The sequence below is a fragment of the Ailuropoda melanoleuca genome, chromosome 4 (assembly GCF_002007445.2).
Source record: "Ailuropoda melanoleuca isolate Jingjing chromosome 4, ASM200744v2, whole genome shotgun sequence".
In the NCBI taxonomy this organism is placed as follows: Eukaryota; Metazoa; Chordata; class Mammalia; order Carnivora; family Ursidae; genus Ailuropoda; species Ailuropoda melanoleuca.
In genome coordinates this window covers 21,506,539-21,530,918 of record NC_048221.1, presented here as the reverse complement: position 1 = coordinate 21,530,918, position 24,380 = coordinate 21,506,539, and the positions used below count along the sequence as shown (strand labels likewise).

Sequence of the window (24,380 nt, the reverse complement as noted above, 5' to 3'; positions counted from 1 at the left end):
CCCTGTGCCCTCCTCATGCCTCTGCCATGGCTCAGGATGTTTCCCCTGACCCTGACCGACCTCAGACCCCTCTAGCCTTCCAGGCTCAGGGCCAATGCCCCTCAGCTCCCTGCTGGAGCCCCGCAGCCAGTCCTTGCCCCCTCAGCACCCAGCACCCAGCCTGCCGCCCCTCACTACATGTGTCTCAGCATGCACAGGCCTGACCATCCCCAGATGTCCCGACATCCCCTCCATCTCCGGAGAGCCCCCCACAGCCAGTCCCCACCTTGCTGAATGAAGGAGTAATTGCATGATGTCTTGGGGGCCTGGCCCAAGGGGAGCTCGCTCAGCCATCTTCCACCATGTGGGGCCCACCTTGCCTCCCCAGGCCTCCCCAGGGATGCGCGCCTTTGAGATGGGTTCTCGGGCTTTACCAACAACTTTTCTAGATTTGAAACAAACCACAAGCATCTCAGGCAAATCCCCTGCTGAATTTCAATTTCTGCTTTTACCTGAGGCACAGATGGCCCAGGAAGAGTAAGAGCACATCTGTGGGGAAAGTAGGTGGTAAAAGACACATCTTGGTTGACGATGGGAATGAACTCCAGGGCTTGCTGGGCGTCGGGCCTTCCCGCTGCAGAAAGTGCCCAAGGGGCCTGGGCCCCGGTGGGGAGTGGGCTCCAAGCAGCCACACCGACTCACAGGACTTCTCACCCTGCCCCGACTGCTGAACTGGTTTCGTCCCAGCTCCTGATAGGCTAAGCCCCTGGCTTCACCTGTGCAGCACAGGTGGGAGCCACTCCAGGTGGCCTGAGGACGGAGAGGGACCCTGCTCTTCAAGTTCTCGTCCAGCAACACGGCTCACTCTGCAGGGAAGGAGCCGCAGCTCCCGCGCTGTAGGGTCCTACCATGGCTGGTGCCCCCACAGAAGGGGCTCCCCGAATTCCCAACGAGTGAGTGCGGCTGACCTTCCTCTACCTTAAATCCCTGTGACCAGGTACAAATTTAAAACCCAGACCTTGGACAGATCGCAGACTTGGTGTAAACGCACCGGTCCTCTGATGGGCAGGCAGAAGGAACCAGGCAGCTGGGCGGAGGCCACCTGTCTCACAGGCGGGTCGGGGGAGAACCGCCCCTGCCCGGCAGCCGCCTGAACCGCCCGCGAGCTCTGTCTCCTCAGGAGTAGGGCGGGTTACATACTGTTTCGTTTGCTTTCCTCTCCACCTTCTTCCTCGTTCTCAGGATCAATGTCTTCGGCTTGGGTGATCCAATCCAAGTAGCCCTTTAGGTCCTCCTCCAGCTGCTGCTTCTCCCGGAGCTTCTGGAAGTCTCCCCTGGCTTTAGCCTTCTCTCTTTCCTTTGAGAATTCTCTGAGGGAGGCAGAGAGAACAAGCGCATGTCAGGACGTCCTCGGGGACCTGGACCTCAGGCCATCTGCCCTGCTGCACAACAGTCATGTGGCAGGACACACGGCACTGAGTACAGCCACGCGAGCACAGCAACAGAGGCCACACACGTGGACAGGACATAGGACAGTGTCTTCCTAAGCAAGATTGTGGGCGTCAGAGCTGCAGAGACCACACCAACACACATGCGTTATCTCTTAGAAAACGAACAATCCCAAGGAGCCCAGGCCCCAAACGCCACGTGCTGTCGTGGCGGGCCTCGTGACCACCCTTCCCCACCATTAGCCTGAACTCGGAGACGTCCCACCTGCCCCAGAGCCTCCTCAGATAGCTGGCGTCACACGTCAAAGAGCAAGGACCCGGGAGGGCTACACGGTGGTCAGAGAGCGCACACGCCAAGTGTAGGGCTTCTTCAATACCTTCAGCCGAACAGCATCCCTGACCCTCGTATCCAAACTAAGAGCCGGGAGGGGATGTAGGTGCTGCCAGCAGCACCTGCGGGTTCCAGCCAGAGCAGAGGACAGGATCGGGGCAGACCCACCTCACAGCCCCATTCTCCCTTCCCACACAGGAAACAGAACACTGGTGAAGCACTATTCTCGTTTGCAACCATTGCCTTCTCGCCATGATCTTTCCCCAAAAGTCTTCCCTGTAGGAGACGAAGAGGCAGTACGATTTGTTGCCCATTTATGGGAACACCTGTCCTGGAAAGGCTTTGGCAGACGTGTACGTGTTCCCAACTGCTCGTTGTTTACACCCCCTTTCGTGTCTGCACTCCCATCTACGCATATGTGTAGAAGTCCACACCGGCTCAGGCAAGCCTGGGAGTCAGGTGGGTGATTGCCCAGTTTCCACAACCAAGGATCCATCTGCATTTCCCACAGCGAATGGCTACAGGAGCCAAGCTACCCGAGTCATGGATTTCCTAATTACGATTAAAAAGCCTCGAAGGAAGCAGATGAGATTACAGGCAGCTCAGCTTCCCCGCTCGCACAGCCCTGGATTCTGACGGAGGTGACATCTGCCTTCCTTCTCTCTTCCCTCCAGCCCCAAACCAGCACACATCCCTATCAGGGACCTCTTTAACCCAACCCAACCCAACCCAAGAAGGGGGAAATGATCTGCTTACATAGAGCCAATCCCTCTTCTCTCTCTTCCCTCTCCCTCTCCACTCTAGGCTGTCAAGGGGCTGAACAGATACTTGACAGCCCAGGGATGCAAATGTTTCAGATAAGAAACTAGAATCCTCACCAAGGTGCCACCCTCTGCCTAGTGAGAAAGGACGACACTCATTGCTCCCCAGTCACCCACATTCTGGATGCCCCAGAAGCTGTTCTTGGCTGTGTGAGGGCTGGTCCATCCCCACCTGCCCCTCTGGGAAGGCATCCTGGACCCGGCCTGTACAGGGTAGGACTTCAGGGGGCTTTTGCAGGGGGAATCAAACCAAAGCTGATTAAGACTCAGAGGTGTTTTCTGCACTCCTCACCCAGGGCCTTTTCCTCCGAGGGAGAATCCCTTCCTGTCTCACGTAGGAAGGGCCATTACAGGCAGGGTCTTGCTGCTCAGGCAAACCATACCCTCAGGATGATGTGGGGTTGTTAGGCCTGCCAGGCTTCCCGAGATTCAGGACACACATAACTCGGTTCTGGGTAGGTTCACCAAATTAATTTGAATTTTGAAAAAGTCACACCAATCCATAATGACATCCCTGAAGGATGAAGTGGAGGCCCTGGAGGGTCATGTGTCGACATGACAATACATCATGCCATCTGTTTTCTTAAAAATGTCATAGAGAGCAACTGCGTGGGCCCCGTTTCTATTGTTTGCCACAAGTATCCAAGCCCAAATCTCTGTGTTTTGATTCTGAACTTGGAGTCTGAAATTTACATGATTATAATACACACAGGGTATTCTTTTTTTTTTTTTTAAAGATTTTATTTATTTATTTGACAGAGATAGAGACAGCCAGCGAGAGAGGGAACACAAGCAGGGGGAGTGGGAGAGGAAGAAGCAGGCTCATAGCGGAGGAGCCTGATGTGGGGCTCGATCCCAGAACGCTGGGATCACGCCCTGAGCCGAAGGCAGATGCTTAACCGCTACGCCACCCAGGCGCCCCCACACAGGGTATTCTTATTCCTAGATTCATGTTTCATCTGAGTTCTTGAAAAAGATTACAGAGATAGTAAGAGTTACCTGAAAAACTTAAGAGCTTTACAAAAGAGGATTTTGCTTTAATATATTTTATGAGGTGTTTTTTTTTTTTTGTATTAGGAATACCAAAAAAAAGAAAAGAAAAAAAAAGAAAACTCTCTAACAAGCCGTATCACTGTTGCACATTCTTGGTTGTTGAGACACGGTAACACATGCATTGCTAAAATCCTACTATGAGTAACATTTCTGAGAACAAAAACTACTGCCTCGCTTATGGCCCGTTTATTTTAAATAATAGTCACTGTTACACAAGTTCAGGTAAGAAAGTTGTTCATGTAAACCCTCAGAACAGACTTCAGGCAGTTTCTGAAGAGTCTAATACCCATCAGGCATGCAAACATATGCTGATCTGGACAGAACAGAGATTTGCAAGCATAAATCTCCTGTCGGCTCTGAGACGGGCTGGAGGAAAAGGGGTGGGGGGTGGGGGTCCTTGTGAGGGACCTAGACCACACTGGGCTCTCAGTCTGAAGACCTGGATTCTAGTCCCAGCTCTGTCACTGGTCTCTTCTGAGCTTCGGTTTCCTCTGCTGCACAACAGACATGAGACCTGTTCTGCTTCACAGATTAAGTAAGACAATACTGCAGAAATCACAAAGTATTGGGAAAATGTGAAGTCGAAAGAATATTTAGCTGTTGAATCTGGGCATGAAAAAGGCCATGGGAGGAGCTTTCTCCAATACCAAAGGGAGGAAACTTACAGACAGCCCTGATTGGGCTCTAAGCTACACGATCCCAGCAGAACTGAGAGAAACATAGGACACATGGAACACATGGGATCCTAGGCTCAGAGTGACCTCAATGAGCCAGCCAGTGCCTCATCAATCCTGTACAACTCTCTGCTCTGGTGAAAATACCCCAAACCCATCTTGACAAACCTTCCACTCCAGAAAAATCCCACCTGAGTGCATGGAATCTTCCATCAACCTCCGCGGATGAAGAAAAAAACAGTTCTCCATTTTGCATGAGAATTCATCATTTTCAAAGCTTGTTACTAAGGGACAAAACAGCAGTCACTACTATAAAAGTAGGTCTAAAACAGCTATTGGTAGAGATCATCAGACTTCTGACAAAGGACTAAGAATCTAACAATTCTACGTGTGACCGAAGCCTACTGATGGGGCGTTCAATCAAAAGAAAAAAGACATAAGAAAGGCTTCGACAAAAAGGCACATGGTATTTTACCCTTTATGTATGAAAAAAGGAGAAATAAGAAAACATGCACATTACACCTCAGGGCACATTCAAAGGATAAAGCAGAAAATGCAGAATGGGGACAAACGGAAGGAAGGGGACAATACAGGAGGGACACTGTTAAGTATATCTTTCTCTGTAGTTTTGATTTTTTGGAACCATGTTAATGTTCTACACATTACGATTTTGTAAATTAAATCAACAAGGATGGGATGGAGGGGAAATACCCCTAAAGTGAAAGTGAATTGAGACACGTGAATCCGATTGTATTTCAAATGAATACCACAGCTATAGTGAAAGGGAGACACAACTGGCTCAGGTAGTTTAGGGTCCCTGGGCTGCATGGTCTCAGCCATGGATAGGACCGAGTGAGGGGGGAACAGCAAATAAATGCTAAACTCTTTCTGGAAGTTTCGTGTTTGGTAGTGCTATGGACAAAACAACGCTGAAATCATTTCGGATGTATTACAGGACTTAATGAGTGAGCAAATGTGTCCATGTTGCTGGGAATCAGGGTTCTCACTGTAGAAGGAGGGACATAGAAACATCAAAGAAAGGAAGACTAGAAAGAATCCTCTGGGGATGGACTGGAATTGGAGGTGTTGGTGTGAATTCATGATTTCTAGATGTATATAAATATGAATATATGTGTAAATGTAAGTAGGTATATGTATCTTATAAATGCATGTGTTTCCCAACTCTGTTGAAAGGATATGGAAGCAGAGGCACCCCAGCAGTCATGAGCACCCCTGGCACCCAGACTTGGGTCTCTAATACCTTGTCCATGAAAAGAAACCGGGAATCTCTGGTAAAATGGCTGATTCCAGGGCTAGGGTAGAGTAGGTACGGGTTGAAATAAGTAAGGAAGTGCCCCAAATAAGTAAAAATTAAAAACAAAACAAAAACATGACAAGGGCACGCCATAAGGTCACAGGAGCAGAGAAGTATCTCACACTGGCTAAATCTAGGATAGTCTGAGCCCCAAAATAATGAAAAACAGTAATAAATTATAATTTTAAAAAAATCAGTCCACACCTCTTATAGACAGATAAATGAAAAAGCAAATGGACTGATAGTTGCTAGAGGAGAGGAGAAGGGGGGCTGGGCAACATGAGTGCAGGGGAGAGGGAGACACAGGCTTCCAGTAACGGATGAATAAGTCACGGGAATACAAGGGACAGCACAGGGAATAGAGTCAATGATACTGTAATAGCACTGCATAGTGACAGATGTGACGACACTTGGGGTGAGCACAGTGTAATGTCTAAACTGGTCAAATCACTATGTTGTACACCTGAAACTAACGTAACACTGTGTGCCAACTATACTCCAGTTTTATTAACGTACAAAATTAAAAGCAAAAGCAAATGAGACAAAATATTAATAAGGGAATTCAGGTGAAGGGTACATGGTTTGTTCAATATGCTATTCTTGTAACTTTTCTGTAGTTTGAAATTACCTCCAAAGAGAATAAATTTTCAAGTGTTTGGAAAAATGTAATCAGAGGGACCAAATGCAAATTTATGTTATATATGTTTTTCCGCTTACCAGCCAGATTGTAGGCTCTTCCCAGGAACGGACAATGTTGTCCATCTCTTATATTTTCCTTGCCACATCTCTGTCTCTCCCATGATGCCCCCCTTCAAGCAGGCATGTGGGAAAGTCTGGGTACAAAGCTCACGAAATGAGCCCTACTCCTTAGGAGGCCAGAATGCATCAGGATAGAAAGCCCGTGATTCCTGGGATCTCCCAGAAGCAGGAAACCCAGACACACCACATGGGGCAGCTTTCACCATCAGCCTACTCTTTCCCCTTATCGTTTATGGGCTTCATGGGGTGGATTTTCTGCCTCCAGGCTGCTAGAGACTCTTCCCTCCAGGTCTATGTCCTTTGTAAGGAGCAATTTCTCAGTGAGGAATCTCCCGGCAGCTGACATCACGACCACCAAGCATCGACGCTGGCCACTCTGCACGCCCCTGACCCTCCAAGGCAGCTGGAGAAGCTATAGCTGGAGCCTTTCACGAGGGCTCACTTCCCCCTCCACTTCAGACTACCACTGCAGACCTCGGCTTCATCCCGAGGTTGTCCTACTCAGAAAGCCTCGGGGCTCTTCGCAGCTGCCCTCAACACTCCAGGATCAAATGCCTCTCAGCCTGGCACTCGGGGCCTTCTAGCCTTCTCCCACCAGTTATCCCAGCTCCATTTCCCTCCCTTATAACAAACACATTGTATTCTGGCTATGCTCTTCTCAACTCCTCAACCCTCAGAGCCTCTGTCCACAGAACTCCATCCAGCTGAGAAGCCTCTCCCATCTTTGAATTCCAGCTCACCTATCAAGACCCAGCCTTTCCTGGCTACCCTGGCTACTCCCGCCCCCCACAAAGAGCTCTGCCCTCCTCTGATTCACCGGGGCACTCTATTGGGTGAACACCAAGACACAGAGGTGTGTGTGTGTCCGATCCCAGCTGGCCTCCTCAGTGAGGTCTCCCCGACAGAGCCCACCCCAATGCCTTACCCCATCCTCACTGCAGAGCATCAATGGTGACGGAGGGACTGTTACTACCTTCATTACACAGAAACTGAGGAAACAGAGGCTCAGAGAGATTGGTCCGATAAGCCCACCTAGCTCCTGAATCAACCCTCCCAAGGGCCTCGACACAGGCACACAGGAGGCAGAGAAAGAAGAGGGTAGAAGTAAGAAAGGATAAGGACCAAGAAGCAACCAGTCAGTCCAGGAGGGGCCCTAAATCCCAAATTCAGGATTGGGATTGCGTCCCCGGAGGCAATGGGGAACCCCCAGAAGTCCGATAGGAGAGAGTCCTTTATCAGCTTTGTTTCATAGGAGTTCTATGTGAATATGAGATCTAAAGAGGGAGAAAATGGTGCTGATGCCAGGAGGCATTCAGTAAACACCGGGTAATGGGGTAGATTCAACACCAATAAAAACGTGAGTCAAAAGTAACACAGCTCTGATGAAATTCCCAACTTTCATAGAGTATTTGGAAGAACACCTGTGGGGGCTGTCATTACTGACCCCCAGCCAGCCCCATACTGTGGTCACCTTGACCTCTGCCCCCTCACGCTGGTCCCCTGGGTCTGGTCCCACCCAGCGCCATCTTCTCTGAGAACATGGACCTTCCTCCAGGGCAGATGATGCCCCGCTCCCTGCCATGTAAACATCCCATGCCCATGCGTTCAGGAAAGAAAGGCAGGCGGGCAGGGGCAGAGGAAGGCCAAACAGGAGGGGAGATACAAGATGCACAGAAGAGCCACATTCCTGGTCCTCGGTCCCCAGAAGGCTGCCACGGAAAAGAGGAAGTGGACCCCCCTGGGCCCCAGGAGTGGGTAGAAGCAGAATAAGTTGATTTCAGCGCAACGTAAGGCAGAAACTTCTAACAGTCCAAGTGCACCAAAGATGAAAGAGGTAGCCACTGGAAGCAGCAGCTTCCGGAGCGGCGGCTGTGGAGATGGGGACCTTCGGTAGAGGACTAGCACCTCGGTGGGGAAGCTGGAGCACGGGATACGGTGTAGACCTTGCCGGTGTATCTTCCCCAGGCCCACACAACACCCCCTCATCTCACTCAGGCCAGCGCTTGCCACCCAATGCCCCGTACTGTGTCCAGCCATGGCTGTGGCTCAAGCCTCCTGGCCTCCTCTATGGCTCAAAGGGAAAGCCGGACCCCTGACTGCTGAGAAGTGATCCCTTCCTCATTTTCTGCTCCCTTCCCAGGACAGCAACCTGGTAGCTCTCTCAGTCCTGCCAGCCAAGATGTCTGGTGGCATCAAGAAGCCTAAGGGTTGAGGGAGTCAGAAGCAATGGTCAAGAGGGGTTCTGACTGCAGAGCAAGGGTATAGCCACACCCTCACTCGGGCCCCAGCAAAGCTCTACAGAAGGGAGAGGAAAAGAGGAGAACAGGTGGGAGGCTCGGAGACAGGCAGAGCCTGAATCCACCGCGGCCTTAAGCATCCCTAACCTGTGACTAACTCAGGGCCCACCCGTCAACCAACAGCAGTGCCAGCAGGGTCCGCACCTGCACAGCTGGGGGTGCTGCCTCAGTTTCCCACAGGAGAGCCTGTCCAGGTCACGGCCCCTTTCTAGTAATAACAGAAACAAACCTCTTATGTTCTGGGATTTCTATCTGCAGTCCTCCAAGCATCTTTACATGCACTGTCCCACAGGCTCCTTGCTACCTTGATGCGGGACAGGCAGGAGGACAAGGGCTGTCCTCCCGTCTCACAAAAGCCAGAGCTAAAGATCAACAAGGTAACATTACTGACCCTGCATCACATGCTCTAGGAGACAGGACAACCACGCTCCAAGCTAAGCGTTCTTTCCACGGGATTCCTAATCCCTCTGCTTCCTGGCTTAGGAGATGTGTAGACTGGACACTTACTGGTCAGGATCAGGAGGGGTGGGTCAGGACAGAAAGCACCGCTCACCCCCAGCATTCTGATTTCATCCAGATCCCCAATTCGGGCTTGGCCAAGCTGATAGTGCACCTCCCCGACACGCGGCCCCTCACTCCCCAGGAAGCTCTGCTCCAGGAAGACACTCTCTGCCTGGAACCAGCCAGCCTCTCCCCACCCCAGGAGTCCCTATGCACATGCCCCACACTGCAGAGAGCTCCCCAAACCCTGACACCGCCAGGGTTTACAGGTCCTGACATCCTGCGCTCCGGGAGCCCTGGCTCAGTCAACACGACGAGAGAGAGAGCATTTAGCCTGAAGCAAACCATTGCATTCAAATGGCAGTGCAGGTCACACGGGAAGGCCGCCACACAATTTGCTCTGGAATTTGTTATTTCTCAAACGCCCCATAAAATAAATGGGCCACTGGAAATCATGTTGATTTAGAGATAGGGTTCCTTCTTGGGTTGTAATGCTATTTGTTTTAACCAGACCCACACAAATAAAATGTAGACGAGCGCTTTGAAATTTGTGCACACGCACACACACAGAAAACAAACACAAACAAGCATACAAACCTTCAGTGAGCAAAGCCCACAGAATCACTAGGACTCAGATTTCCAGGGAAAGAGAGGACTCAGGAATTCACACACACACACACACACACACACACACACACAACATTCATAAAAAGGCAGAGTCAGGGGAAGCCGGAGAAGCCAAACACTGGTTTTGATCAGTGGAGGCCTATCTTCCTTAGGCATAAATTCTTTCTCCTACGTAGACATAAAGGAAATGAAACAGAATGAAAAAGTAGTCTGGTTCAAAAAATATTTTTATGTTTAAATCTAATTTTTTGGAAAACACGTAAGTTCAGTTTCTGTTCAAGGAAATGGGTGTTCTGTAAAAAATAAATGAAAGAAGGATGGAAGGAAGGGAGGAAATTAACAACCTGTGACGTGTCACAATAAAAAAAAACAATTTAAATGAGTGGCACTGGCTCAGGTTCAAAGTTCATCAAAATCATTGGCTTTGTTCCAGTTTCCCTCAACCACAAAAGGTTGGGATTTGCCCCAGGAGGCTGTCTTTGCACGAGAGGAGGAGGCCAGCATACCAGCCCAGGGTCTTGGGACTACGTCCGTGTGACCTGCCCCTTTGCAGATGGCACAGGGCTCTGGGGGAGGGGAGCTCATCTGGGACAGCATTCTTCGATGGCAAGTGAGGCACTGGACCCCAAGAAGCAAGGGCCCCAAGGGCTGGGAAGAAAGACAAGAGAAAACAGGGGGCTTTTGTTTACACAGAGAAGAGGTTGGAAAAAGAATCTAACAATCCCATTTCCAGCAAATCACACTATGACCATTCTTTGGGAACTCATTACTGAAATAATCCCCACAGTGAATCTTTCTGTAAAGGGAGTCCATGCCTCCTAATTTTTCTGTTCATAATGGCTTGGGTGTCTTAAGCGATTTCCTCAAACCAATGTTCCCCTTTTCATGTCCTTGAATGCTTTTATGGACATAAAAGTCTATGAAAAATGCTTTAAATAGAAAACAGTGTCCATCTTTTGAGAAGACGAACCGTTTTCAAAGGAGGTATTTCCTGACTCCCCCCCCCCCCCCCCCCCCCCNCCCCCGCCAGCTGTTAACGACAAGGATATCTGCTGTGAACCGCAGCCGAGCAGGCGTGCACACACCAAACCTCAGGGCCCGGGCACGTGCGGCGCTTACCCCCCCCCCCCCCACCAAGAGCAGGAGGGGTAGGGACAGAGCCAGCTAACGCGGGCTCAGCCTGGTATTTTCTCTCTCCTGGTCCTAACTACCTGCTCCTTAAACTCTATACTCCAACCATCCTCAAGTTCACTCACTTTCTCGAAGGCACAGAGATATCACAGCTGTGCGTGCTGTTCCATAAGTCAGCCTCAACTGCTCGTCCTGACCCTTGCCCACTCTGCCGGGTCAGCCTGCAACCACACTTCTCTGATGTCCTTAGGGTCTCCTGGAGAAGAGTCTCACTTGGGTAGAATTTCATTCACAGCACTGTAATTTTTCTCTAATATTTTATTTTACACACTCAACTGGAAGCTCGGTGAGGGAGAGGCTGTGTCTGTCTTATCTTTGTGTAACAATTCCTTATCAAACATGTTGGCCATTGCTCTCTGAGAATATGCTAAATTTTAATAAACAGTTTTATAGACTCAGGTCTTTTAATTTTTCTATTTTCTATTTATTTTTATTAGAGAGAAAGAAAGAGAGAGAGAGGCAGAGGGAGAGAGAGAATCCTAAGCGGGCTCCACGCCCAGTACAGAGACTGACGTGGGATCCATCTCACAACCCTGAGATCATGACCTGAGCTGAAATCAAGAGTCGGACACTTAACCGACTGAGCCACCCAGGCGTCCCTGCAGACTCAGGTCTTATATTAACAACCACCACAAAGACATGGATTCTGGGCTCTGCACTGGACGTATCTGATCACAAATGGCCACGTAATGTTCTATCACCTAAAACTGTACCCATCATCGTCATTAAAAAACAAACAGAAATGATGACAGCCAAAGTCCTGTAAAGTCTTAAAAAGTCCTCCATGGAAAGAAATACAATGTATCTGGCATCTTAGAATGAAATATACTTTCCTTTCACTGCATCTCCTTGTCGGAGGACAGAGAGCTGCTCTCTCTTTGAAGAGTGAGTTTCCATGGCTACCAGAGACATTCTAGTGCTTCCGGCAGAAAATTTCCCATGCAGGCTGCATGCTAAAAGTTACAGGGTTCTTGTTTCAATCTGTTTTTTTAGAAAACGTGTGTGAAGAGGCATTCTTCAAAAACATGGGCGCTCTCGTCTCTTATCACTTTCTCTGAATGAAATACATCATTCAATCAAATGAGCCATGCCAGCGTCGTATCTTCCATGACAGGCTTCAAATGCTGCTACTTAAGAAGTCACTTGAGAAACCTCTCGCTAGACTTGTCAGATTCCAGTTTTTAAAGAAAAATGAGGAAAATGTATCTGCAGTCTGACTTCAGAGGGTGGCAGAGCCATTAAAAAGCAAACATGTTTGAAGGTACCAGCAACCCCAGGGCATATCCTACTTATACGCCGACACCGTTTGCTGTGTTCGGGGCCTGGTTAAAACTGCCTGAAGTGGCATGACGACTGTATCCACCTGTCTGCAGGCAGGGTCTGAGTGCAGGTAAGTGATGCTGGACCAGGGGAGAAGCTAGGACCAGACCCATCCGTTGGGATGTCCTCAAAGCAAAACCTCTAAGAACTTCAGCCCAATCCCACCCACTGGCCATGCATGTCAAAGTTAAACCCGCTGATGAGAGGCACACAGAGGAGATGGAGCCTCTCCCCCCCAGAAGGGGTTCCTCGTTGGAGGGCAGGATGGGGGGAAGTGCCTTCTGTGGACCATCACATTTAGTTGAGGACAAGGGAATGAGCATCAGATTATAAGGGACCCTGAGGGATTCAGAGAGATCCATCCTCAGTAAAGGATCCAAAAGGACCACTTGAGATAGAATGGGACTTGTTCACAAGCCTTTTGTTTGGTTTTTTAAAATATAGATAGATAGATAGATAGATAGATAGATAGATAGATAGATAGATAGATAGATGATAGCACAAGCTGGTGGGGAGAGGCGGATGGGGAGGGAGAGAATCTCAAGCAAACTCCCTGCTGAGCATGGAGCCCCACACGGGGCTCGATCTCACAACCCCGAGATCATGACCTAAGCCGAAATCAAGAGTCGGGCGCTCAACCAACAGAGCCACCCAGGTGCCCCATCACAAGCACTTTAAAGAGGAAAAAGACACGAATTTCTCTGAAGCCTCCATCTTCCACTATTCCACTTGTTGCAGGTAACGATCTTGGGGGAGGGAATGACATGGACAGAATGTGAGGCGCACGGCAGTGCAGGGTGTATGGGCACAGACCCGGCTGGGTGGGCTAGACAGGGTCCCACAGGACGTGCCCCCTCAGCCCACACAGATGCAGCTCCCAAATGATGAGAGAAACAGCCTGAGTTCCGGAGACAAATAGCTAGAAATTTAATTTCTAGCTTACCAGGAATTCCTTACCTACTTACTAGCTGTGTGACTTTGAGAAAAGCGAAACCTCTCTGAGCCTTGCTTTCCTTGTCTGTAAAAGCAAGGCAGAATCACTTCACTAAGGTGCTAGAGAAGACTGAATGAAGTAAACGATACAAAGCTCCTAGCCCAGTGCCTAGCGTCTGTCTTAGCAGCTCTATTAACAATGACAAAGAATAAAGGAAACTCTCTCACAATCCACTGAGGCCCCAACCACCTTCTCCATCAATTCCTTCGTGTTCATCTCCACCACCCCACCCTGCCCATCATCTCACACCCACCTCACCGTTGGAGCCCCCCCCCACCTCCCAGGACTCCCCTCACTCCATGCCACCTGCAGGGGCCCCAGCTTTGCTTTCCAGGCCTGGCTCCACACCATCACCCAGCTTTCAAACACCTCCACAGCTCTCATCAATTAAAGACAAATGCCACCTCCTTCATCGGGCTCCCCCGGCTCGGTGGCCGTTTTCTGCCCCCCTGCACACCAGCCAGCACAGAGCACCCTGGCCACCTCCCCGGCTCCGACACATGTGCACTGGGCCCTGCTTTCCTTGCCACTTGCTGGGATCTGGAACGTGTCCCTTCTTTACATCCTTACAAATGCCCTCCCTTCAATGACCAACCTGAGTCCGGCTTCCTCAGGAGAGCCCTCTCTGACGTGCCAGCCCTCCCCAGAGGCCTAGGGCACGCTGCTAGCTATCAGTAAACGCTAAAATGCACGTGACCGATGGCTGGACAGGAAGAGCGTGCAACTGGCCCCCAGGCTGGGCCCTGGGGTTCCTCAGTGCTTATGTCTCTGGAAGCCGGCTCATCAGGAACGGCAGGGGATTCAAGGTCAGGTGGGGCTCAGGGCACAGCACACATGTGGGCAGGCGCAGGGCCATCGCCCCCTGAATTAGACTTCTCAGAAACAGCAAAAGCCTCCCGGACTCAGAAGCCAAAAAGCCGCAAACGCTTGGAGGCTCTGAAGTTGCCAGCAGAGAACTCAGCTTAGACCAAGATTTATTTTAATGCAGAATTTAAAGCGAATGATCTAGTTCTGAACAGATTAGTATTTTATCCCAGAATCCAAACCCAACTCTCAGGATAATCAGACTTAGAGAAATTAGGTTAGTACTTCAAGTGCCACTCCCGTCCTGGAAAGCTGCGGTGCCTTGGAGAGAACAGCCCGCAAGTGAACGTTCAGAGTTCAAATGAGGCTTTTCAAATGCACAGAGCCGGCCTCCTTCAAGGAGACTACAGTCTGACTGATGCTGAGTGCACCTCACATTTGGGAAGATCTGCTCGGTTTACAGGTCCCTTCCCAACCACCTCTCTCCTGGGTTCTTGGGACAGCTCTACAAGAGATGTGACAGGGTGGGTGAGGCCACCCAGCTTCAGGGGACGTGAAGCCCCCTGGGGAACGTCACGTCAGTAGAAAGCATGCCACCAGCATGACAGCCAGGCCCTGCAAATCTGCCCACTATGACGACAGGCGGGAACCAGTCACCGCAGCAACTGGTAATCCCCTTGGCCAGCGGAGCCACCGCCACCAGCAACACTCAGACCTCGACCTTCAGCTGGGCTACCCACGCCTGCTGGAATAACCACCACCCCGGGTGGTCTCTGGAGAGCATCTCTGGAGAGACTGAAGCTTCTGGCACACACCTCCGGCTGGGTGAGCCAGACCAAGTGGGCCAGGGTCTCCATCAGCCAAGGACCCTCCCCCATCAGGAGACCTCACCACCAAGCCTCCGCTCCCTCTGCTGATGACCAGCGAATGCCTGTCCCAAGTGCAAGGCACATGTCCAATGCCCAATCCCCTATCATCTGGTGCACCTCTGTCCCCACATTCCCCTGCACGTCCTTGTCACTGACTCAGCTTTCCCTCACTCTTCAACCCTTCCTTGTGCCCTCTGGAATTCCTGTTCCTGTACCCTCAATCTTTTCAAAGGGACCCCCCATCCTCCTTGCTTTGATGGAAATCTGGGTCACCCATGGGCTTACCACTCTGCTTCCCTTGTGGTCCTTCCAGATCCCTCCTCGAGGTGGAGTTGCTTGCTTTTCTGTTCCTCTTAACATCTTCATTAACCTATTCCTTCATTTTGCTGTAAAAGTCCATCCCACAGAAAACTCTGTTCCTTCGGGGTATATGTGGTCTTCTCCCCTTCCTCGGGGTCGGCTTCAACCAACCTCTTCAACTGAAGACTTCAGCTCCTGGCTCCCAGCCTTCCTCTCCATTCCAAGCCCTCCCATCATCCTGGAGGTCTCCTGCAACCCCCAGCATTGCAATTCCTTGATCTATTAATCTTTAATAGCCATCCCCTCCATGCTGCTTCAGCCACCCGATCCCTGTCACACCCCAAATGTTCACCATCCATAACTTCATCATAAATCCCAGCCTTCTGTGTTCTGACCATAACCTCCTAACCGCCAACTTCCTCACTCCCACTACAGACATTTTTTTTTACCTCTCTGAAATGCCTGATCCATTGGATCCATTTTCTCCCAGTCCATTAGGTCTCTCCTTCCTCCTAATTGAACTTAGATTTCATGATACATCAGTGATCTATTGGGTAAAGTTCTTGCCAGTAACCGAAACGCTCTTCCATCCCTGGGGAAGGGATGGTTGGGACAGGCTGACATCAAGCAGGTCCCTCATCACCAGCTTCAAGGAAGATTTCAACACAACCTATCACTCCTCCCAGCTCATCTGGGCCTTCTCTATGCTCTTCAGACATACGACTCTGCCAGCTAGCTACCCCCTTCTTCTTCAGAGAAAGTAAGAATTAGGCAATAATATTCCCAGCTTCCCACCATCAAACCAAACTTACACCTGCTCCACCTTCTCTTCCTTTCATCTCCTTACAAAGGAAAGCACCTTCTCTTAATACAGCCTGTGTTCTGGCATGTCAATAAATTGGGCTTTTCAATCCATGATCATCTATCCTTCCATGTACTGAGGTCTTTAATTTCCTTCAGCGAAGTTCTGTGTAGACGAGGGTTCGTACATCTTTCATTAGATTTATGCTTAGGATCTTGATTTTTAATGCTATATTTTTTTTGTACCTTGCATGCCTCTATTTAACATTGTGAACATATGGAATACAGTTTTAATGATTTTTTAATGTTCTTTTTCCTAATCCTAGCATCTGTGTGAGTTCTGGGTTGGTTTCAATTGATTGATCAAATCTTACTATGGGTCATGTTTTTCCGCCTCTTTGCATGCTTAGTAACCTTTAATTGAGTGCCAGACATCGTAAGTTCTATCTTGTTGGGTGTTAGATATTCTGTATTTCTATAAATATTCTAGTGCTTTGTTCTGGGATACAGTTATTTGGATCACACTGATCCTTCATGTTTTGCTTTGCTGTTTTGTTGGAACAGTCTGGAGCACTTCCCCATCTAGGTCTAGTTATTCCTCAGTAGCGGGGCAAATCCTTTGATTACTTTACCCAATGCCCCACAAATTAGGAGTTTTTCCAGTTTGGCCAGTGGGAACAGGCAATGTTCCTGGTCCTGTGTGAGCACTGAACATCATCCTTTGTAATCCATTCCAATGTTCTTCCTTCAGGCTTTGGTAGTTTCCTACAGACATATGCTAAATAGTAAACTCTGCTGCACCTTGAGGGGGACCTTCTGCTCATCTCTGGAGCGCTCTTTCTATGCAGTTCTCTCCTCTCCGATACTCTGTTCTGCATACTCTAGCCACCTTGGTTTCCGCAGACGCTTAGCTTCATTTTCTCAACTGTGCGAGGTCACAGGGCTCCGCCTGGGTCCTTCCACCTTGTGCTATGGTGGTCCCAGAAGTCTCTCAAGCCAGCGAGCTGGGGCAATCATGGCACCCATTCAGCTTACTTCCTGTTTCTCAGGGATCAATCCCTTTCCTTCATTGACTGATGTCCAGTGTTTCACACATATGATCTGGTTTTGGTTTTGTTGTTGTTTCAGGTAGGAGGGTAAAGCTGGCATCTGTTACTGGATCTTCACCAGAAGCAAAATCTCTCTTAATTGTATTTTAATGGTATCTTAAAATCAATTTTATAAAAATACAAGTCATGAATAAAAATGCATATATTTTAAGTTTGTGGCTTAGCTAACATTGACACTCATCATCAGCAACACCCCGATCAATATACGGAACACATATACCACTGCCCAGTGATCTCATTCCCTTTCCCAGCCAAACATCCTTCCTCCTACCTGAAAAAATCAGTGATCTAATTTCTATATTATGAATTTTGCTTATTCCAGAACTTCATATAGAGTCACACCGTATGCTCTCTTTTGCACCTGGCTTTCTTCCCTCAGCAAAATGTTTCTGAGCTTCATCAATAATACCGTGTAGTATTTCCAATTCTCTGTCCTGATGGGTAGTATGCCAATCTCACCACAATTTGTTTATTTATCTTCCTGTTGAGAAACGTTTGGGTTTTTCCAGTTTGGAGCTACTGGGAACAAAGCTCTATGAATGTTCATAGATAAGTCATAGTGCATGTAGGTTTTCATTTCTTTCGAGTCATTACCTGTAGGGATGGGACTGCTGGGCCAACATTGTATTTGTTTAACTTTATGAAAAACTGACAAACTCATCCAAAGTGGCTGTGCCATGTTAGGTTTCTATGAGCAATGTATGAGTATAGAGATTGCTCTATATTCTTGCCAACACTTGGTATTGTTCATCTTAATTTTAGCTGTTCTACTATATATGCTACAGTACCTCATTGCAGTTTTAACTTGCACTTCCCAGGTGACTAAGGATTTTTGAACATCTTTCCATGTACTGGCTGCTCTGTATTTTCTTTTATATAGTATCTGTCCAGGTTTCTTGCCAATTTTTAATTAGGTTATCTTCTTAGTTGTTAAGAGTTCTTTATAGATTATAGCTAAAATTCTGCCAGACATCTATTTACCTATCTGTAGACAGAAGAAATACTTCCCCCAGTGTGTGGTTTCCCTCTCAATTTCCTGATTCTGAAGGGCAAAATCATTTAAAAATGTAGTTGTTAGTTTTTTAATGGTCCATTTCAAGTCAGTGTTTGTGTCTGGTGTGACCTAACAGTCAAGGTCCATTCCTTCATTCATTCATTTATTATATTTTACTGAAAAAACCTTTTCTCCATTGGATTTAGCACCTTATAAAAAGCCAATTGACCATATATAGATTTCTGGATTTTCTATTCCACTCAAGTATCCTATATATCTTTTTCCCAAAATGGCACTAAATTTACTTTGCATTACGATAAGTCTTGAAACCAGGTAGTGTAAGTCCTTCAACTTTGTTCATCACCAAGATTATTTTGGTTATTATTTGGTTATGTGGCAATCTGTAATTATATGTGAATTTTAGAATCAACTTGTCAATTACTTTTAAAAAAGCTATTAAGATTTATAAATAGGACAGCATCGAATGTGTAGAAAATTTGAGGAAAATGGACATATTAACAATATTGTGTCTTCCAATCCATGATCATGGGACATCTTCATTTATTTAGACCATCTTTAACTTTACTAATCAGCGTTTTATAATCTTCAGTGTAGAGATCTTTTATATCTTTCCTTATCTTTGTTCCCACGTATTCTAATTTGTTGAGGCTATTATATATTCTCAAATTTCACTTTTGGTTCATCCCTTGTATATAGCTTGTATATAGGAATAAAAATTCTTGTAAACTGATCCTATACCCTGTGACCTTGCTATATTCATTTATCATTTCTAACAGGTCTTTGGTCACTTTGTGAATAGAAATAGTTTTTGCTTTCTAATCATTCTGCCTTTTCTTTTTCTTGCCTTAATGCACTAGCTAGTGCTTCCAGTATAATGTTGAATAAAAGGGGTAAGGGAGGAATGATTACCTTGTTTCTAATCTTAGGGAAAAAGCATTCAGTCTTTCACCATTAGGGATGGTATTAGGCACAGTTTTGTGAGGTTTTCATTTTTGTGTTTTGTAGACAACCTTTTTCAGGTTGAGGAAGTTCCCATATATTCCTAGTTTGCTGAGTTTTTATCATGGTTATAGAACACTGTCAGTAGCATTTTCTGTATTTACTGAGATTATCACATGATTTTTCTCCTTCATTTGGTTAATAGGGTAAATTACATTGTTTGAGTTTCCAGTGATGAACCAACCTCGTATTTCTGGTGTAAACCCCGTTTGTCCTTGAAGTATTGTTCCTTTCATATTGCTAGAGTAGATTTGCTAATATTTGAGAATTTTATGTCATTAATGAAAGATGTTCTTATATGTCTGTTTAGCTTGGTATTGAGGTTATTCTGGCTTCATTAAATTAGTTGGAACATGTTCACTCCTCAATTATCTGCAAAAGGTTTTTCTAGGAATGACATTCTTTCTAATTTGTTTGACAAAATTCACTTCTGACATCATCAAGGCCTCTAGTTCTCTTTGTTTTGTTTTTGTTTTTTTTTAAAGATTTTATTTATTTATTTGACAGAGATAGAGACAGCCAGTGAGAGAGGGAACACAAGCAGGGGGAGTGGGAGAGGAAGAAGCAGGCTCACAGCAGAGGAGCCTGACGTGGGGCTCGATCCCATAACGCCGGGATCACGCCCTGAGCCGAAGGCAGACGCTTAACCGCTGTGCCACCCAGGCGCCCCTCTAGTTCTCTTTGAAAGGAGGTTCATGATTTTGAATTCTATTTAAAAAGCAAACATAGGGCTCCTTGGTTTTTTATTTCTTTTTGAGTCCATTCTGATAAGCTGCGTTTTTCAAGAAATTTGCCCATTTCTCCTAAGTTATTGAATTTATTCTCATAAAATGTTATACCCCATTCTCTTGCTATTGCTTTAATGTCATGATAATGCCCCTCTTTCACCGCTAATACTGGTAATTTATAATTTGCCTGTTTTGATTAGTCTTGCTAGGGATTTGTTGATTTTAACAAGCTTTTCAAAGAGCCCACTTTCGTCTTTGTTAACTTTATTATTTGTGTTTCCTATTTCATTGACTTCTGTTCTTAATTTCCACTTATCTTGGACAAATTTTTGCTCTTCTTTTTCTAGATGTTTACACGATAATGGAGATCATTGAATTTAAACCTTTCTTCTTTCCCCCTCAGCACTCCTTTAGATGGATAATGCTTCTGAGATGTTGCGTTTTCATTATTCAGGTTAAAATATCTTATGATATGTATTGCAGTATTTTTCCTTGAGTTGTAAGTCCAAGCTATGTTACCTAATTTCCAAATATTTGGAGAACTGTCTAGACAGATTATTGTGATTGACTTCTACTTTGCATTTATTGCTGTTAGAAAACACACACTTCTAAGATTTCACTGTTGTGAAATTGAGTCAGACTTCTGCCACCCATATGTGGTCTACCTTGGTTCATGTTTTCTGTGCTTTTGAACAGAATGTGTATTCGGCAGTTACTGGACATAGTGTTCTATGATTATCAGTTAGCTCAGTTTGGCTGTAGTGCTTAGATACTGTCTGTACTTAGTGTTTTTCATCTCCTTGCTCTATCAATTATTGAAAGGGGATAATAAGAACTTCCATCTGTGTTTGTGGATTTATCAGTTTCTCCACTTAATGTTTACAGTGTTCCTTTTATGTATACTAAAGCTTATTTCTTCATGTGCTTTTAAAAAGATTTTACTTATTTGACACGGAGAGAAAGCACAAGCAGGGGGAGCAGCAGGCAGAGACAGAGGGAGAAGCAGGCTCCCTGCTGAGCAGGGAGCCCGATACAGGGCTCGATCCCAGGACCCTGGGATCACAACTTTAGCCGAAGGCAGATGCCTAACCAACTGAGCTACACAGGCACCCCTCTTCATGTACTTTAAAGACATTTAGAAACCTCATATCTTCTTGGTGAATTGATCCCTTTATGAGTTGCCTCCTTGTACTGTAATCCCTTTTGTATGATATTAATATAGTTACCCCATTTTTAAAAAATCTGTCATTAAATTTATGGCATCTTATATTTTTATATGCAGCTGACATGTCTTTTAATTAAAATGTGTCCATTTGCATTTAACACAATTACTGATGTGGTTGGATTTATGTCAACCATTTTGCTACTCGTTTTTGGTTCATCCCTCATGTTCTTTGTTCCTTTTCCTGCCTTATTTTGAATAACTGAGTATAATTACTATTTAGCACACCATTTAATCTCTTCTTTTAGCTTCTAAGATAACACTTTACTTTTTAAACCGTTGCCCTAGAGATTTACATAGGCATCCTTAATTTACTACAGTCTTCCATGAACTCATATTATTTCATATATAATGTAAGAATATTACAATAGTAAAGTTCCATTTAATTCTATCTTTTGTGCTATTGTTGTCATATGGGTTTTTTTTTTTACATACTGTAGTCCTTACAATATTGTTATTACCTTCATTTTCATCATCTTTTAAAGAAATTCAGAAATGAGGAAAATTCTCTATTCATGTTTACCATTTTTGGTGTTCCTTATTTTTTAATGTATATTTTTAAATCTGTTATTATTTTCTTTAGCCAGAAGAACTTCCTTTAACACTTCCTATAGTGCAGATCTGCTGGTGACCAATCCTCTGCGCAAATTTCTTTAATTCATCTTCACTTTTTGAGGAACATGTTACTGAATACAGAATTCGGTTTCCTTTCTTTCAGCTCTTGAAAGATGCTATTCCATTATTCTACAGCTTACATTATATCTGAGAATAAGTCACTGTATAATCTTAGTTTCCCCCAATACATAATTGCCTTTTCCTCTCTGGTTTCTTTTAAAAGAAACTGTAGTTTTTAAAACATTGTAGTTTTTATTCTCAACAATTTACGTTTGATGGGTCTAGGTGTGCTTCTCCTTGTGTTTAAACTGCCCGGGGTTTGTTAAGCATCCTGGACTTTGAGTTTAAGTTTTCAAAAATCTGCAACGTTTGGGCCTAAATTCTTTCTTTAAAAGTTGTTTTCTTCTCCAATCTCTTCTCTACTTCTGGAACTCCAACTTCCCATCTATCGATTTTTATTGTCCTGGAGATCACTAAGTCTTCACTCATCTTTTCTCTTTTCCTCCCTGTGTTCTATCTGTTGATTCCAGATACAGTATTGCCTCTATTTCTCCGCAGAGATTTGCCATCTGTTCCTTTAATATATCCATCCTTTCCTTCAATTCATTAAACAGGTTTATAGTAGCAATTTCAAAGTCTTTGGCTTCTAATTGCAACACTTCTGTCATCTCTCAATTTGTTTCTATTGACTTTTTCCCTCTTGACTGTAGATCTTGTTTTCCTGCTTCTTTTTCTGTCCTGTGATTCTGAATGATGTGGAGAAACATTTGGGAGAACATCTGGATTCCGGTGTCTTCTCTAATGGGTGTTGACTTTTGTTTTGTCAGGTATTTAATTAATTCGCCACTTAACCTGAGCCTTTTGAAGCTTGTTTTTAAGCTTTGTTAGGGCAGGTCTAAGGGTAGCTCTAACTATAGAGTTAAAGTAGCCCCACCCCTAAGGCCTGGCTTTTCTGAAGTCGAAGTTGAGGGTCCAATGTATTACTCAAGGTCAGTCCACTCCAGCTGATCAGAACCCCTCTGTTTCCCAGCACTGTGAGGTTTCCAGCAGCGCACAGCTTTCCAGCGGCTATTCTCCACCTTGCCTTGATAGTCTCACCTGGCACAGAGCCGCTTAGTGTATAGTCAAAGATTTAAGAGAATCCTTAGATTTCCAGAGCACCTTCTCTGCACACCCCTCTCCAGTACCCTGCCCTGAAAATTCCAGCTGGCTCAGCAGCCCACGCTCTGCTCTTTGCCTCTTCAGCAAATACCCTGCTGGACTCTGCCTGCCTGTGCCTCAATCCTGGAAGGGTCTTCAGGCAGAAAACCAGGGCAATTGTGGAGGCTTACTTGATGTGTTTCCCTTCTCTTAGGGATCCCAGTCCTATGCTGCCTATTTCCTGGGGGGAAAAAACGGCTTCATATGTTTTGGCCAGTTTTACAGCTGTTTATGGTAAAAGGTCCACTCTGGAACTGTTACTATGTTGTGGCTGGAAGTGGATTATAAACAGTCTTGTAACAACTCAGTCCATTCATACTGCGGCAGCCCGGAGTGATTTCTATATGCAAATTTTTCCATCTTGTTAAGAAAATTTTCAAACATTCATAGAAGTAGAAAGAATTATGCAGTAAACACCTATATGCCTACCACCTAAAATTTGCAATTAACATTTTCTAGATTTTCTTTATCACCACTATCCAGCCTCCTATCCATTCACAAAGTCATCTTTTTTTTTTTTTGATGCAGCTTAAGGTAAGCCGAAGACATCATAACACAGAATCATTCTTATAAAATACAAATATAAATCATGTACTTCCTGCTTTAAATTCATGGGTAGGTTTACCCTTCAGCTAGTGACCAAAATCTGTGACATGATCTAGAATGACCTTTCTTGATCTGGGTTTTGCTGAGAAGTCTCTTCTCTCCACCCTCCTCTCCCTGCTCCCTGGGTGCCTGCCACCCCCGCTTTGCTCAGTTATTCCAACAGCCTCTGCTCCTTCCTTTCGCAGGGCCTTTGCATGAGTTTTCCTCTGACTAGAATACCCTCCCTCAACCTCCTCCCGCATCTTGCCTGGATATGATGGTCCTTCGTTCACTCTTCTCTTCCTCCAGGATCCTTCGCCTCAGCCCTTGGATATCAGCTGTGCCTTTTAAACACTCTCACAGTACTCCATACCTTTCTTTCATAGAATTTACAGAAGTTTATAATTATAATCTTTGTCTCCCCCATGAGATAAAAGTTTCATAAAGACAAAAACTCTGTTTTGTCTCCTTATTAGAAACCCAGTGTCTAGTCAGGGGCTTGGCAAATACACCTACTATTGTGTAGGCACTTAAAAAAAATTCATTAAATGACTAAGTCATTTTTTTTTCTTAAGAAGTCTAAGTAAGAGAATAAAAGTACCTAGCAAGATTTTCTGCTCTGTATTAGTCTGTTATATTGAACCCAACCAGCAGGCACAGGGTCAGACCTCATTACTGCCTCCAGGAGGACTGGTGAGGAAGACAGTGATTCAGAAAGCCCTCTAGAGACAGGAAATCCACAATTTTTCAGTGCTCTTCTAGACGGCCAATCTAAATTCTCATAACACGGTGGCTCCATATCTTCATTTGATTCTCAGAGATA

At 46.0% G+C, this 24,380-nt stretch overlaps 1 protein-coding gene across 1 annotated transcript in view; it reads right to left on the bottom strand.

The window, feature by feature from the left end:
• The window catches only part of CACNA1D (calcium voltage-gated channel subunit alpha1 D), a 322,101-nt gene that overhangs the window by 121,139 nt on the left and 176,582 nt on the right, over window positions 1-24,380 (bottom strand). Inside the window, 1 exon segment of the mRNA XM_034658480.1 lies at window positions 1,180-1,349. Within this exon segment, the coding sequence (XP_034514371.1) occupies window positions 1,180-1,349 (170 nt within the window).